Raw genomic sequence first — 13,520 nt, 5'->3', positions numbered from 1 at the left:
GATGGCCCTTTAAAGTTCGTATCAGACTAATGATTGAGATTAAGATTGGATTGAAATCTAACCAATCAGAGAAAGTAAATTAAGCAAAAATTTTAAAAACTTTGTTCTAATTCGTCAAATTTCAATCCAATCTCAATCCCAATCGTTAGTCTGATACAGACTTAAGGCTCACGATTATTAAATTCATCCGTCCCCGATAAATCGTACTACCCCCACTACCGATACGGCATCTTTTGTGATTCTTTCCTTTTTGCCACTTTTTGCATAAATAGCCTCGCATTAAAATATGAAAAGCGATACGTGATCGTAATCGGCGAGATATATCGTTTACAGACAAACAATAAAGATGAACAATGTACTATGCGCGAAACGAAACATTGCCCTACTTTTTCCATTAGGCTGGTTCTACAATAGCCATATACACGCGAGTGTAGTAACAGACCTATGAGATTTATCTCACAATCTTTCAATATATAGCAGACACGCCGTGGAATTATCAACTTGTATCATTACTTTTCTAAAGTATTGCATTTTAATAAAATTTTAGCAATACAATAATTTCTCTTTGTTGGTAAATTTTAATTTTTGCTTGAAACAAACGTATTTATATATATTAGAGATAACAAATCTACATTATTACAATAGGATAAAATAAAATAGATATAGCAGTAAAATAATATTTATTATCGTATGTATTAAAAAATTTTAAGATTGTACAATATTATTTCAAGTTTTTATTTTTCTTTTTAACTACGTCGCAAATATTACATATGCATATCAAAGATAAAATGTGCAACAAGATATATCAAATATGTGAGCATACAAGCTAAATATTCACTTATTGTTCATATTCTTTTACATGTGTAACAAAACAGAAGTTATTTTGTAATAAGAGCACAGGAGGTCTACAGTCTTGAACAATTTTGAGGCACACACAAAATAAGCGTAGCTAATTTTCGATTACTCGACATCATTTGTGTATTAAATATTATTCTATAATTACATTAGCCTATGAAGCTATTAGCACAAATTCTCTCAAAATAATATCGTGAGTTTATTTTATCAAATGGCAATTATTTATTACTTTATCAAATTTATTATTTGCACGCATGATAATTGATCAAAATGTTTGTAGTCGCTTTTATAACGTATACAAAATTAATAATTACGCGCGCGCGCGCGTGGTGTGGGTGTGTGGGTGTGTGTGTGTGTGTGTGTGTGTGTGTGTGTGTGTGTGTGTGTGTGTGTGTGTGTGTGTGTGTGCGTGCGTGAGCGTGCGTATCTTTTCTTTCTAAACGAACATGAGATTTCTGTTCTTCCAAGTTCTTTAGAATGATATATCAGCTACCATTTATTTAATGATAAAAACATGATATATCATTTATCATCAATCTTCATTTGATAATCTCTCTAAACTATGCTTAAATATTTGGAACAATCTCCATTTATGTTATGATCCAATTTAAATTTACAAAGAAAATTTATTAATGCATATTTTATAGAATTGGACGGCTTATATGAATAAGAATATTGCACATATTGCTGCCTATCAGTTTTATAGCCAATCTTAAAATATTTTGTCTCAAACATAAACATAACATCTAAATAAAAATTGACATTAATCATGATTAATGAATTAATCTTTAAAAATTAATGCTGCAGAAAGCCTATGGTACATATTTACGGCAATAATAAAAATGAATAAGATCTATTAATAGCTACTGTCAACTTAAATAAACGCTTCAAAGCATTTATAGCGTCATGTTGACCACAGGCCAGTAATGTGGAAGCACAAATCGATGTGGAAGTGTAAATCTCTTTATGTTTTATAAAAGTGTTTTGAAACGATTCTTGCTACCAAAAATCTTAAACACAAGTTTTACCAGTTTTATGATAAAAGTATAAAAATATTTTTATAAAAATTGTGCAAGAGATTACGAGTTGCATATATAATATCAACTTAATCAAAAACACGAACAATATTTTTACAAAAATCGTGTAGATTATAACGAATTGCATGCAACAAAATTGAATGTTAAAATTTATATAAAACTAAATTATTATTTAGATATTGTGCATCCTTCATTATAAAGATCTTATTGTATCATCTGATTTAAGCTGCTACATCTTTCGCTACATCTCTCTTATAGAGCCCTGTAGCCCTCAAAATGTACAATGTCAGAATCAAGTTTAACATATCCATTGGAATCCTTGGTAATATTGTAAACATTTCAACATTCAAATGCAATAATGCGTGGACGTATTAATACAATCCACTTATCTTCTATGACGTCCCAGATAAGCTTTACAGTTTGGACAGGTATGATGAACGTCCATGCACTCATCAATACAACAGGGAATCAAGCAGCAACCAAACCAACATCTAATACAGAAGAAAACAGTTATGTATTACAAAGTACATCAATGTAAATATAACGCAATATATTCCAAATGTTACTCATAATTACCCTAGCAATGCTATGATAACACCTGAAATGTAAGCGATCATGCCAGGTTCAGTTTTTGTTGTTGTATCTATTTCAGCATGGCAATGTGGACAAATTGTATGAGTTGACTGTGGTCCAAGAGGTACAATAGTCGTGACTATAGTGGGCCCATTTGCATCTGCAAAAGAGCAACAGAGAACATCAGAGGATATTAATCTTTGACTATATAAGTATGGACTGCCAGTGCCCCACTTTTCCCATTCACTTCTGTACTGAGATCCGTAGCCAACATCTCTGAGATTTAGGTTCCACCCCATCGATCAAAGAGCAGGAAATATTAACACATCATAAAAAGCATTAACTAAAATAAAATATACTTTATATTCTTTAACTAGTATTCTTAGTCGGATTGTATATTTAAGACCGTAACCAATGAAATAATTCTTGTAGTATGTAAAAATAAACTAAAAATAATTTTAAATATAGACTCTAGCTATAAACATCAATTTATGAGTAATATATAACATAAATATTAATTATAGCCTTTAATGAAAATAAACTAATAAAATAAAGATAATGTAATATCAGAAGAGAAATTTAAAGTGTAAATAAGTTATACAAATATATATAAAAAACTTTTATTGTTAAACATAAATAATTAAAATATAGCATATTTTAGTATTTATATTATAGTATTTAGATACTTAAAATTAAGATATATTTAATAAAAAGCATTTTAATAAAACAAAATTTTAACATAAGATTTTTAATACATTATAAAATATATAATAAATAATAATAATTGAACATTATTCTTTGACATAACCTAACAAAAACTATTATTTTTCAATATATAATAGCTTTTTTATTCCAAGATTTAATGTTTAAAAAATATAGTATTATCACCCTTTGTTGCATAGCAGACCATATATGAGCTATTAATTTCTTTACAGTTTTTATTATTAATTTATGTATATTTTACTATAAATTTATGTAACATTTAATATTATGTTCCAAAGACTTCTGTATATTATTAGTTACAGAAAAAAAACTTACGTTTCCTATAAATATAATCTCATGTATATATGTAAGATAAAGATTTTTGCTTGTTCCACGTGCAGCAATAGTCTGATGTTTAACAACTTTGCAACAACAAATTTTCTTCATCACCTACTTCTTTTTAAATAAAAAACAAACAAGCAGGCTTGCCGTTTTAAAGTTACAAGCAAATATCTTGGACATCTCAGATCCATAGTCGGAAGGTTAAGATAAAATTCATTGATACAAATTCAATGTTTTTTTAACTTACAAGTTTGTGCAGGTGTAAATGGACTAGCTGGAGGTACACCTCCCACATGCTGAGAGTAAGCGGGCGGCGCATAAGGTGGTGGTTCATAAGGTGGAGGTGGTCCATTTTTATGCATGGTGTCCCTCTATCTGTTGACATCAGAAATTTTATGTAATGCAAAGAGCAATAATGTTCAAGGACCTTTGTATTCCATTAATTAAGCTATCTACAAAATATGTAAATCTAAAATCAGGTAAGAATATTTGCACCTCAATTTGCATAATCAGATGCAAAAGATCATATTAGATAATGAAGTGTGAGCCAGTGTTGCCTGTCATACTACATTTCAGATATGACGCGCGACACTAAAAATAAACTTTATCGAGATACCGAAAAATTGAGGGGAAACGATAACGAACTCCGTTTCGATTGTTATTTAAAGTTGGTTATTACTTGAAAACTGCAAGCTTTTCAATTTGCAAATTTCGGAAAGGAAAAAACTGAACGACAAGGAACGGCTCGAGCACTATCGCAGACGCGCGTCGCGATAAAACGAACGACGCGTCTCGACTTTCGCGTCGAAGGCCGTTGCCCGAATACGTGAATGTCGATTGCGAAATTTGACGCTCCGGCGACATCCTCGCCCCGTTTCAATCTGCGATAACGCGACTTGTGCCACGTTGTAACTACCTACCTGTCAATGAAGTGACAAGTCCAATGTTTCGTTTGATTATCGGATCTCCCGATAAACGTGTCCGTTTCCCTAAGACAGACGTTCCTCTTATGCACAACAGCACCCTCTTCTTGAGGTTGGCACTGGTAACTGGTTAGCAGTTTGGCACCCGTCCCTCCTGCAGGAAGCTGGGACGATACGGCCGCACAGCACCAAAATCACTCGTAAACAGTGCACAGTGCAGACGTGTGTTCTGTACCTGATATGGCTGATATGTAATATATATATATATATATATATATATATATATATATATATATATATATATATATATATATATATATATATTATGTATGTGTGGTGTGTATACGCCACTGAAATACAGGGTGTCCCAAAATATGTAGGTCAACGCTCGTAAAAAGATAGATGGAGAATCGAGATGAACATAAAAGTCCATATTGTCTTGGGTTAGGTCTTGAGTTAGGTCCATCAATAATCGAGGTATTAATTTTTCAAATTATGCGAATGAAAGCGCGCCGAGGAAAGAGCCATAACACGGAAGAAAAAATCTATCGTGAATGTATGATAAGCTTTTATTAATTCACTGTTCACAATTACGATATCAATTAATTAGATTATTTGCAGATTCCATACGTTAATATCTCGATTATTGGTGGACCTAACTCAAGACAATTAATATTGGACTTTTATGTTCATCTCGATCCCTTCTACCTTTTTACGAGCGTTGACCCACATGTTTTCGGACACCCTATATAATATAATCGGACGAGTGCGGCGGTAGAATCCTTTTGTTAAAAGTGATCCGAGAGAGAGCGTTCTAAGAAGTATCCTTGTCACTTTTTAACTACTTGTTCATAAACTTTTTACGAGACTGTACAGTCCCGTAAACGTGTTAGTTAAAAAAGGATAAAGATACCTCTTGGGCTCTCTCTGTCAGATCGCGACACTAGCACTCACACTCGTTCCGGTTATATTATATTTCAGTGGTATACGCATATAATAGGCTATCAGATTTCGTTCGTTTCACCGTCGCGAAACATCTGTGGAAATAGTTCCGGTTTTTATATTAGGCATCTAAAAATATATATGTAATTAGGTGGGTGAGCGAAAACATCACGGTGCAGACAATATTATTTTCTCTGTCTATTTGTGTACTTTATTCGCGATGCGCGTGCACGACTAAAGTGGGGATGCTAAAGATGCCTTTTCACGCTGACGCTTGACGTTCATTTTCACCGTCAAAAGACATCACGTGACTAAAAATGACGAATGGGTATCTTTATTTTTAGTCACGTGATGTCTTTTGACCCTGAAAATGAGCGTCGAGCGCACAGACTTCTATAATATACTAGACTGCTAGGCTCGTTATATATTCTCCATTTAGTGTGTACCCGAAAAGTATGTACAAATAGGAGCTCATAGGCGGCAGACTGAATTACCGATTGGAATGTGGCTAATATTTTATAGTCCTACGATTATGGATTACTAGAGGAGTGAGTGAGATGTATGATACAATATATACATATATTATGTGATTATGAGAGCGTTCTCCTTGGACGCTTATGCGTACTTATGCGTTAAACGTATCATTCTTTTGCTCTTGTAATATAAAAGAAAAAGATAAAATGACAATAACCAAGGTATGTGATAAAAGGCTGCCCAAATATATATAAAAAAGCGGTATACATTTCTTTTCGTTTAAGTATTAAAACTAAAGGACAAATGATATAACCTCATTTTAAGAGCATTTTTGTATAAAATAACCTAATATTAATGATATTTATTAGTATTATTAAGTATCATTCTTTAAATATATATATATATATAAACATTTTAAAAATGTCAACAAATTACTCGTAGCAACTATATGTGACATTTATTGGCATATATATATGTACATATACATTCCACTTGACGAACAATGTACATATATAGTAGATGACACATTCCGATCGGTTATTCAGTCATGTACAACATGTACATTATATACTGGTACGCCTAGGGAATCAAGGTTAGCAGTCTAGTATATTATAGAAGTCTGTGGTCGAGCGTCAGCGTGAAAAGGCACCTTTGCATGAAGCGCGAATTGGATGCGCCTACTAGAGTCCCTATAATAAGAGTCTGGACAACATTTCTAGTTCGACAAAACATGGCGTTATAAACATAAAGGGCCATCTACAATGGAGTGTTTTAGTCGTAACAACGCTAATGCCCAGTCTACAATGAGTCGTTGGTCGTTGGTCGTAAGAAATTTAACCAATCACAGTTGATCTTAGAGAAGAATAACCGAACATAAAGGGCCATCTACAATGGAGTGTTTTAGCCGTAACAGCACTAAAACTACGGCAATGCTGTCTAGAATAAAAACGACATAGCAATAACATACAAGCCGGCCATCAAGGAAAGGCGACCAAAAACTAATCCCGAATGCCCCAACGCTCATCGTAAGCACGCAATGAATTGGATCAATGTCTGCTGTAGGCTGTAAACAGTAAAGCAATACGAAGTGGAGACATTTTCTACGACTACTGCTACGGCCTACGACTCTCCATTGTAGATGGCCCTTAATTGGTTAAATTTCTTACGACCAACGACCAACGACTCATTGTAGACTGGGCATTAATGTGCATGAGCGGCCGTATTTATAGGTATGAGACAGAACTAGTTTTTTGTCTCACTTCTTGAACACACTTTTACGGGTTCTTTTCCTCTTTCATTAATATAAGTTCTATGGGCTATAGAAGCATTGCTACATCTTGCACTGTATAGGTTACGTGTGTTTCGTGAATCTTGATGACTGCGGCTTCTGACTTCTAAGAGCCTTTAATTTTCCTCTTTATGAATTAATTGAACGTATTCGGGATGAACGCGAAGGAAAATTCCACGGCGTCGACGGCGAAGGGCACGAACGCGCCGAGTGCATCAAACGCGAAACCCTACGGCAAGATCGTGTTGACGTTGCAAAATTGTCTCCTGCCTGAGGAGAAATTCAACTCCACCCCGTCGCATTTGGATGGTCTTGATGCGGAAACTGAAACGGACCTGCGGATACTGGGATGCGAACTTATACAAACGGCTGGCATCTTGCTCAAGTTACCGCAGGTGAGTTCTCACGCTCCAATTAATGAATCGGAACGATTTGATCCTAACTCGAACTTCTTTCTAATCTTGATGTCTCTATATGAAATGCTGCTTTCCATTTACATCAAAACTCAGATAATTCTCACTTGTGACGTCATAACTCAGTTAAATGCACGTTCTTTTTGCATTCTCACAAGTGAGATTCAACTGGGTTTTTTCCTACAATCTGAGCAATTTTAAGACCGTGTGCTTTACTGAGTCTCGCATACTCACTTTAGAAGTGAGGTTATATATTGAGATAATTTTGTTATTAAAATAAGCGTGAGTATAAAATACTCACATTACTGAGTGACTCAGTCTCACTTTTAGATAAATGGAAAGCAGCAATTATTTCGTAAAGTACGTTCTACTCTTTCTGCACTTACAAGAATATCTTTGCGTTATTTCAATTTCATTTATAATTTAATTTTATATAGATATATATATGTGCGTGCGTGCGTGCGGGCGTGTGTATAGGAGATCACCTATATTACTTGATTCTCTCAATTTATATTATTGCAAAATGCGAATGTACATTTACGGTTTATATGTATCAATATTTTGATAAGGTAAAACTTTACAAAACTTAACATTATCAAACTAAAATATGTGCATTTAATAGATTAAAAGGGACATTTAAATTGTACATCCTAAATTTTTTCTTAAAAAATATTTTTATTTTTATAAGATATTTTTTTAATAAAACAAATCAATAGTATATGAAAGTACACAATTTTGGATATTTATATTATTGTATTTTAATTGTTTTATATAAAAAATTGTGTTATTGTTATTACTTTAACCCTTTGTGGACAGAACTTACAATTGTATATTGTTCACTTAGCATATATAAAACTGATAAACAAAAACAGCTCAAGATGTATGTACTTTCCAGAGTCTCGATTTCCAGAGTGGCTAATGTAGACAATGAATGGTGGTGACGATGATATACGCTGGATCGTAAGTCGACATGTGTCGCACAGCAAAATCGAAGTGTGGCAATGGAAATATCACTGCTCACGTCCCTAAAGGGTTAAACGTTGTTGCTCAAAAATCAAAGTCAAATCAACATCAAGAATTATATTACAGAGCAACATTGTGATCTAATTGTTGCATTTCTTTTTTATTTGCGCAGGTTGCAATGGCTACCGGGCAAGTAATATTCCAACGATTTTATTATAGTAAATCTTTAGTTAGGCACAACATGGAAACAACTGCAATGGGTTGCATCTGCTTAGCCAGCAAAATCGAGGAGGCACCTAGGCGCATCAGGGATGTGATTAATGTTTTTAATCACATAAAACAAGTGTCCAGTCAAAAGTAAGTTACTTTATTATTTCTGTTTGGTAACACAAATAATTGAAAATGTAAGATATTCGTAGAATAGAAGTAATTGAAAGAGCCCACCTTTATATATACATTATGTATTATTTATTTTAGAGCGATACAACCTGTAATTCTCGATCAGAATTATGTAGCTCAAAAAAATCAGGTGATCAAATCAGAGAGAAGAGTGTTGAAAGAACTGGGTTTTTGCGTTCATGTAAAACACCCACACAAGATCATAGTCATGTATCTGCAAGTATTGGGATATGAGAAGAATCGCACACTGATGCAACAAAGCTGGAACTACATGAACGATTCATTGCGCTCGGACGTGTTCTTGCGTTATCAGCCAGAAACGGTGGCATGTGCATGCATTTATCTAGCTGCTCGCCAATTGCAGCTACCTCTACCCACGTCGCCCGCTTGGTTCTCCTTGTTCAGAGTCAGTGAATCGGCAATCAGAGACGTGTGTCGGCGTATACTGCGTCTTTATACGCGACCGCGCGTGAGATCTGAACAGCTGGAGAAACGTGTCGAGGAATTACGACGTCAATACGAAGAGGCCAGAACCAAGGCGCGTGGCGGAGATGTTGACGGGCACACTCCGAGTCCACCATTGCCGAAACATCACAATGCATGGGGTGGCTTTATCAGTCGCAGTGGTACACATGCAGCTCCTGAAAGAACAAAGTCACCTAGGTATGTTAACATTTTATAGCGAGTAAAAAATAAACGAAGAGAATAGACACACTATTACATATGAAGATATTACTATGGTCGCGCTTTGATTTACGCTCTAAAGCATTATTGGGCATTGTTCTACCATCATTCTATCAAAGTAAACAAAGATAGAATGATGCCAATTAAACTGAACGTAAATCGGACAGCGGTCTATATAATTATGTTTTGTTGCATCAATTTTTCTACTAAACATATTTTGCTGAATTTTAGTATATGAAGATTTTGAAAGTTGTTATTACAAATCTGAAATAAAAACTAAAAATTTTTTTATGGCAAATTTTATATGGCCAATAAATTTAAAAAATTAATTATGACTTATTTATATATAATATTTTATAGATAACAGTTTTTTAGACTTCTAATTTCAAATCAGAAGTCAAAATATAAAAATACAAAATAAATATAAAATAAATACAAAATAAATAAGTACAACTTTTAAGCTGTCTGAGGTAATGTTTATAAATAGTAAATTGCTCGTTTCTCCTTCCTGTCCAGTGTATTACAAAAAAGATTTTAAATTATTTAAATTAAGTGATTTTGCTAAATATAAATAATTGTTTAAATAGAATCTTTAAAGAGTCAAATTCTAATTTTAATAATAAAATTTTATATATATAGGAAAAGCAAATTGATAAATTTAAAATCAATAATAGAGTAAAAACGGAAAAGTAATTATATGTTTGTTATTTACATACAAGTCTCGGAAATATAATGATATCAAATATGTTACATAAATTAAGCGTACATAAAAATTGCGAAAGAATTGGTGGATGATATATGATCCACTATGCAATAAAAAATTAATTAAGGATATAATGCTAGAATAATTATGTCGATTCATATTTAATAGTGCATTTATTTTATGTAACCACATGGAATAAGAATCTTGAAAACATTGTATTTTCTGATTTAATATATAAAAATTAACAATGTAACCATTATTATTCATAAAATTTTATATTGAATTCTACAGTATAGAATTTTTCTTTATGAACAAAAGAAAATTTCTCATCAATATATATTTTTTCAAACACCACTTGATATGTTTCAGACGCTCAAAATCTCCAAGCACTTCCCCATCACGAGGTGAAGAAACAAAATATTCTTCTGGTAAGCGGAAAAGACATAGCAGAAGTAGATCCCGAAGTCATAGTCACAGTAGATCCAGTAAACCCAAAAAGACACAGCGAAGACGATCAGGTAGCCATAAGTCGTCACGAAGATCGCGTAGTTACAGATCACGAAGTCGATCTCGGGATAGAGACTTGGAGAAATCGAGCAAACACCGTAGTAAACGTAGTAGACGGCTACATTAAATACTGATATGTCTAGCCAGAAATGTGATTTTATTCTGCGAGATATCGTGAATAAAATCATTATAATCAATTTGCAACATAAAGCAAGACTTTACAGGTCTACTGCAATTCTTTAGTTTTTTTTTCTAAATTAATACTCAGGTTTTCGAGATTATCTTAACGAGTTTCACACAATTGCTATCAATAGTATATCATTACATTCTCACAATCTTGGTTTGTATTTTCATGGTTTACATATTTAATTTATATTAAAAATTATGAGGCAGATAAAAATATGTGTAATTTTTAAAAAAATATTAAATTAAACATATAAAGCATTTTCTATATTTTGAGTTTATAGAAATTTGTCTGAAAAAGAATGAAAATATACCTGATTCTAAATGTGTAACAATATACTTTTGTAAATGTTTATAATACCTGACGGATTTATAAAAAACTGTTTAATGGAAGCGAATATATATCTATAATCAGCATTTATGCAAGCAACAGTGTGTCTGCAATTACACTTTTAAAATTACATTTCCATTATCTTAATTACCTATCATTATTTAAGTTTAAATTTTAATAATCAGATATATACGTTCTTAAAAGAATATTAATTTAATATTGCAATTACGTTTCGTAAAGCCGCCATACCTCGAATAACTAGTAACATGGTATAATATTTTAAAGGAAAAGTATGTATGGAAATAAAAATATTAAAGAAAGGTGTGTATCAAAAGTATGCAACAATAAAAAAATTAAATTTTATATTTATATCCCAGGTTGTATCATTTTAAAAAATCCTACGGGCAGCGCTTTTTTCTTTTCAGCAGCAATCACTGGCGAGAAATCCAAGACGAGTAACTGTGGGAGAAGGTGCACGATGTAATCCCTGTAGCAGGGGACGTCTTCAATCGGATTACCGTGTAGCGTCAGCGACCTGAGATTCTGTAACTTTCTGAGCTTTAGAGTGTCTGCAATGTTTGCGATTTTATTGCCGTGCAAGTAGAGAATTTTCAAGTTTATAAATGTCTTTATGTCTTCCCCAATTTCTCTTATCTCATTAAAAGACAAATCTAACCAACTGAGATACACGGGATCATCGAGAACTCTCGCCGCGAGACGTTGAAGACCTTTCATCGAGTTCAATAGATTGTTGCTCAGCCACAACGTACTGGTTATATAACGGTCTTTAAACGTTCTTATTGGAGCTTTTCCAGTGCGTACTACTTGTGCACGTTTGTCCATCAATTCTGTGAGAAACAAAACTAAGAGATATATTTTTTGTAGAAAAGGAATTTATTAACGCTTATAATATTACAGCTAGACATCAATTTATAACGAATAAATTACCCACAGCATGGAATATTACAGTAATATTGCAGCAAAATTGCAATATACCAACAATATTATATATTACAGTAAAATATTACAGAAATACTATTGGCATATTACACGTTTATAAATAACATTAAAATATTAGGTTATATTGTAGCGATATTACATTTTAAATAACAATATGTTAGAATTGATATCACTCACATTAAATTAAGTGAGGGTTTATAATAAGTGTTAGTATGCTTTAAGCCGTAAGAAATTGATAAATTACAAACAAAAATGAGAAAAATGATTGTGATTAATTTCTTATGGTTTAAAGCTTACTCCAGCTATTTTTAAATTCAACCTAATGTTAAAATGTCATTAATGAGTACGTTTACACGTTACCTTTTAATCAGGTTTAACGACATCGATAATGCTTAGATTTCAAATTACATTTTTCAAAAAAATTAAATGGCTGTGATTGGCCAGGCTAACAATCGATATTACAAAATGCAATTAAGGATAATGTGTAAACGTAATTATTAACATTAAGACGTCATTACATTACTTTATAAATTTTATAAATATATATTTTATAATTTATAAATATTTTTTTTTAATTATAAATATAGAAAAAAATAAAAAATAATATTACAAAAATATGTAATTATTACAGTAATATATTCGTGATATATCACCATTATATTACTGTGATCTATTTCAGCAGACATTTTAATGTCTGCTGAAATAGATCACAGTAATATAATGTAACATTTTTGTAATATTTCTGCAATATTTATACTATATTTCACTGTAATATTGTAATGGGAAAACAATATTTCTGTGATATTACCGTAATGTTCCGTGCTATGTGGCGATACTATCAACGCAACGCAAAATAATAAATTAAAAAATGACATTCTTCCAATTTATATATACCGTCCATAGTAGTGGCCTTTTTAAACGATAAGTCTAATGGTGGGGCGACTAACATTTCTTGCCGTTCGTCTCGTTTATAATCTGAGGTATGATTTTGCGGAGAATAATTAGCACACATGACGGATAATTGAATTCAAACCGACAATCTCTATCCTCTATTCTCGAGAAACATTCGACGTTCATATCTCGCGGCTTACCGGAAGTTCCACTTTAAACTCGCCACTTTCGGACGGATCACGAGCGGTGGCGCTGAAGATCGTCCCTCCTCTTCTTTTTAAAAGCAGAGAGACTGGACTGGAGTGATTGGATTCGCGGCGGGTAAACAAATTGAATCAGTAACGGTCTTG

The 13,520-nt window shown here is 32.7% G+C and overlaps 3 protein-coding genes across 7 annotated transcripts; 1 reads left to right on the top strand and 2 right to left on the bottom strand.

The window, feature by feature from the left end:
• Positions 1-663: 663 nt before the first annotated feature.
• LOC105829130 (cell death-inducing p53-target protein 1) lies at positions 664-4,629 on the bottom strand. Of its 2 annotated transcripts, none has more exons than XM_012667789.3 (4): positions 4,430-4,629; positions 3,757-3,884; positions 2,469-2,625; positions 664-2,383 (listed from the first exon to the last, which is right to left on the bottom strand). In XM_012667789.3, the coding sequence occupies exons 2-4, from the start codon at positions 3,869-3,871 to the stop codon at positions 2,278-2,280; spliced, it is 378 nt and encodes a 125-aa protein (XP_012523243.1). In that variant the 5' UTR covers positions 3,872-3,884; positions 4,430-4,629; the 3' UTR covers positions 664-2,277. The 2 variants fall into 2 exon arrangements, with proteins under 2 accessions (XP_012523243.1, XP_012523250.1); XM_012667796.3 differs by lacking the exon at positions 4,430-4,629 and adding an exon at positions 4,005-4,345.
• A 2,410-nt stretch (positions 4,630-7,039) lies between these two features.
• Positions 7,040-11,672, top strand: LOC105840465 (cyclin-L1). Of its 3 annotated transcripts, none has more exons than XM_012687422.3 (5): positions 7,394-7,531; positions 8,445-8,509; positions 8,685-8,869; positions 8,990-9,574; positions 10,668-11,672. In XM_012687422.3, exons 2-5 carry the CDS (start codon positions 8,477-8,479, stop codon positions 10,930-10,932), a joined length of 1,068 nt encoding a protein of 355 aa, XP_012542876.1. In that variant the 5' UTR covers positions 7,394-7,531; positions 8,445-8,476; the 3' UTR covers positions 10,933-11,672. The 3 variants fall into 3 exon arrangements, with proteins under 3 accessions (XP_012542875.1, XP_012542876.1, XP_012542877.1); XM_012687423.3 differs by having other exon boundaries at positions 7,448-7,531; positions 8,445-8,581; positions 10,668-11,661; XM_012687421.3 differs by lacking the exon at positions 8,445-8,509 and having other exon boundaries at positions 7,040-7,531.
• LOC105840461 (leucine-rich repeat-containing protein 51-like) lies at positions 11,060-13,320 on the bottom strand. Of its 2 annotated transcripts, none has more exons than XM_036293743.1 (2): positions 13,174-13,320; positions 11,060-12,182 (listed from the first exon to the last, which is right to left on the bottom strand). In XM_036293743.1, the coding sequence occupies exons 1-2, from the start codon at positions 13,289-13,291 to the stop codon at positions 11,686-11,688; spliced, it is 615 nt and encodes a 204-aa protein (XP_036149636.1). In that variant the 5' UTR covers positions 13,292-13,320; the 3' UTR covers positions 11,060-11,685. The 2 variants fall into 2 exon arrangements, with proteins under 2 accessions (XP_036149636.1, XP_028048772.1); XM_028192971.2 differs by having other exon boundaries at positions 11,060-12,167.
• Between the last annotated feature and the right edge of the window lie 200 nt (positions 13,321-13,520).

The sequence above is a fragment of the Monomorium pharaonis genome, chromosome 11, assembly GCF_013373865.1.
Source record: "Monomorium pharaonis isolate MP-MQ-018 chromosome 11, ASM1337386v2, whole genome shotgun sequence".
Classification (NCBI taxonomy): domain Eukaryota; kingdom Metazoa; phylum Arthropoda; class Insecta; order Hymenoptera; family Formicidae; genus Monomorium; species Monomorium pharaonis.
This window is presented reverse-complemented; position numbering and strand designations above follow the sequence as displayed.

Bases quoted from the DNA above. Each gene is read 5' to 3' on its own strand.
- LOC105829130 (XM_012667789.3), bottom strand. From the start codon at position 3,871: ATGCATAAAAATGGACCACCTCCACCTTATGAACCACCACCTTATGCG. The intron at 2,626-3,756 runs GTAAGTTAAAAA...GCTCTTTTGCAG, and splicing joins ATTTACACCTGCACAAACTT to ATGCAAATGGGCCCACTATA. The intron at 2,384-2,468 runs GTAATTATGAGT...CTTCTGTATTAG, and splicing joins GTTATCATAGCATTGCTAGG to ATGTTGGTTTGGTTGCTGCT.
- LOC105840461 (XM_036293743.1), bottom strand. From the start codon at position 13,291: ATGTGTGCTAATTATTCTCCGCAAAATCATACCTCAGATTATAAACGA. The intron at 12,183-13,173 runs GTATATATAAAT...TATATCTCTTAG, and splicing joins AAAGGCCACTACTATGGACG to TTTTGTTTCTCACAGAATTG.
- LOC105840465 (XM_012687421.3), top strand. From the start codon at position 7,292: ATGAACGCGAAGGAAAATTCCACGGCGTCGACGGCGAAGGGCACGAAC. The intron at 7,532-8,684 runs GTGAGTTCTCAC...TTATTTGCGCAG, and splicing joins TCTTGCTCAAGTTACCGCAG to GTTGCAATGGCTACCGGGCA. The intron at 8,870-8,989 runs GTAAGTTACTTT...TATTTATTTTAG, and splicing joins AAACAAGTGTCCAGTCAAAA to AGCGATACAACCTGTAATTC.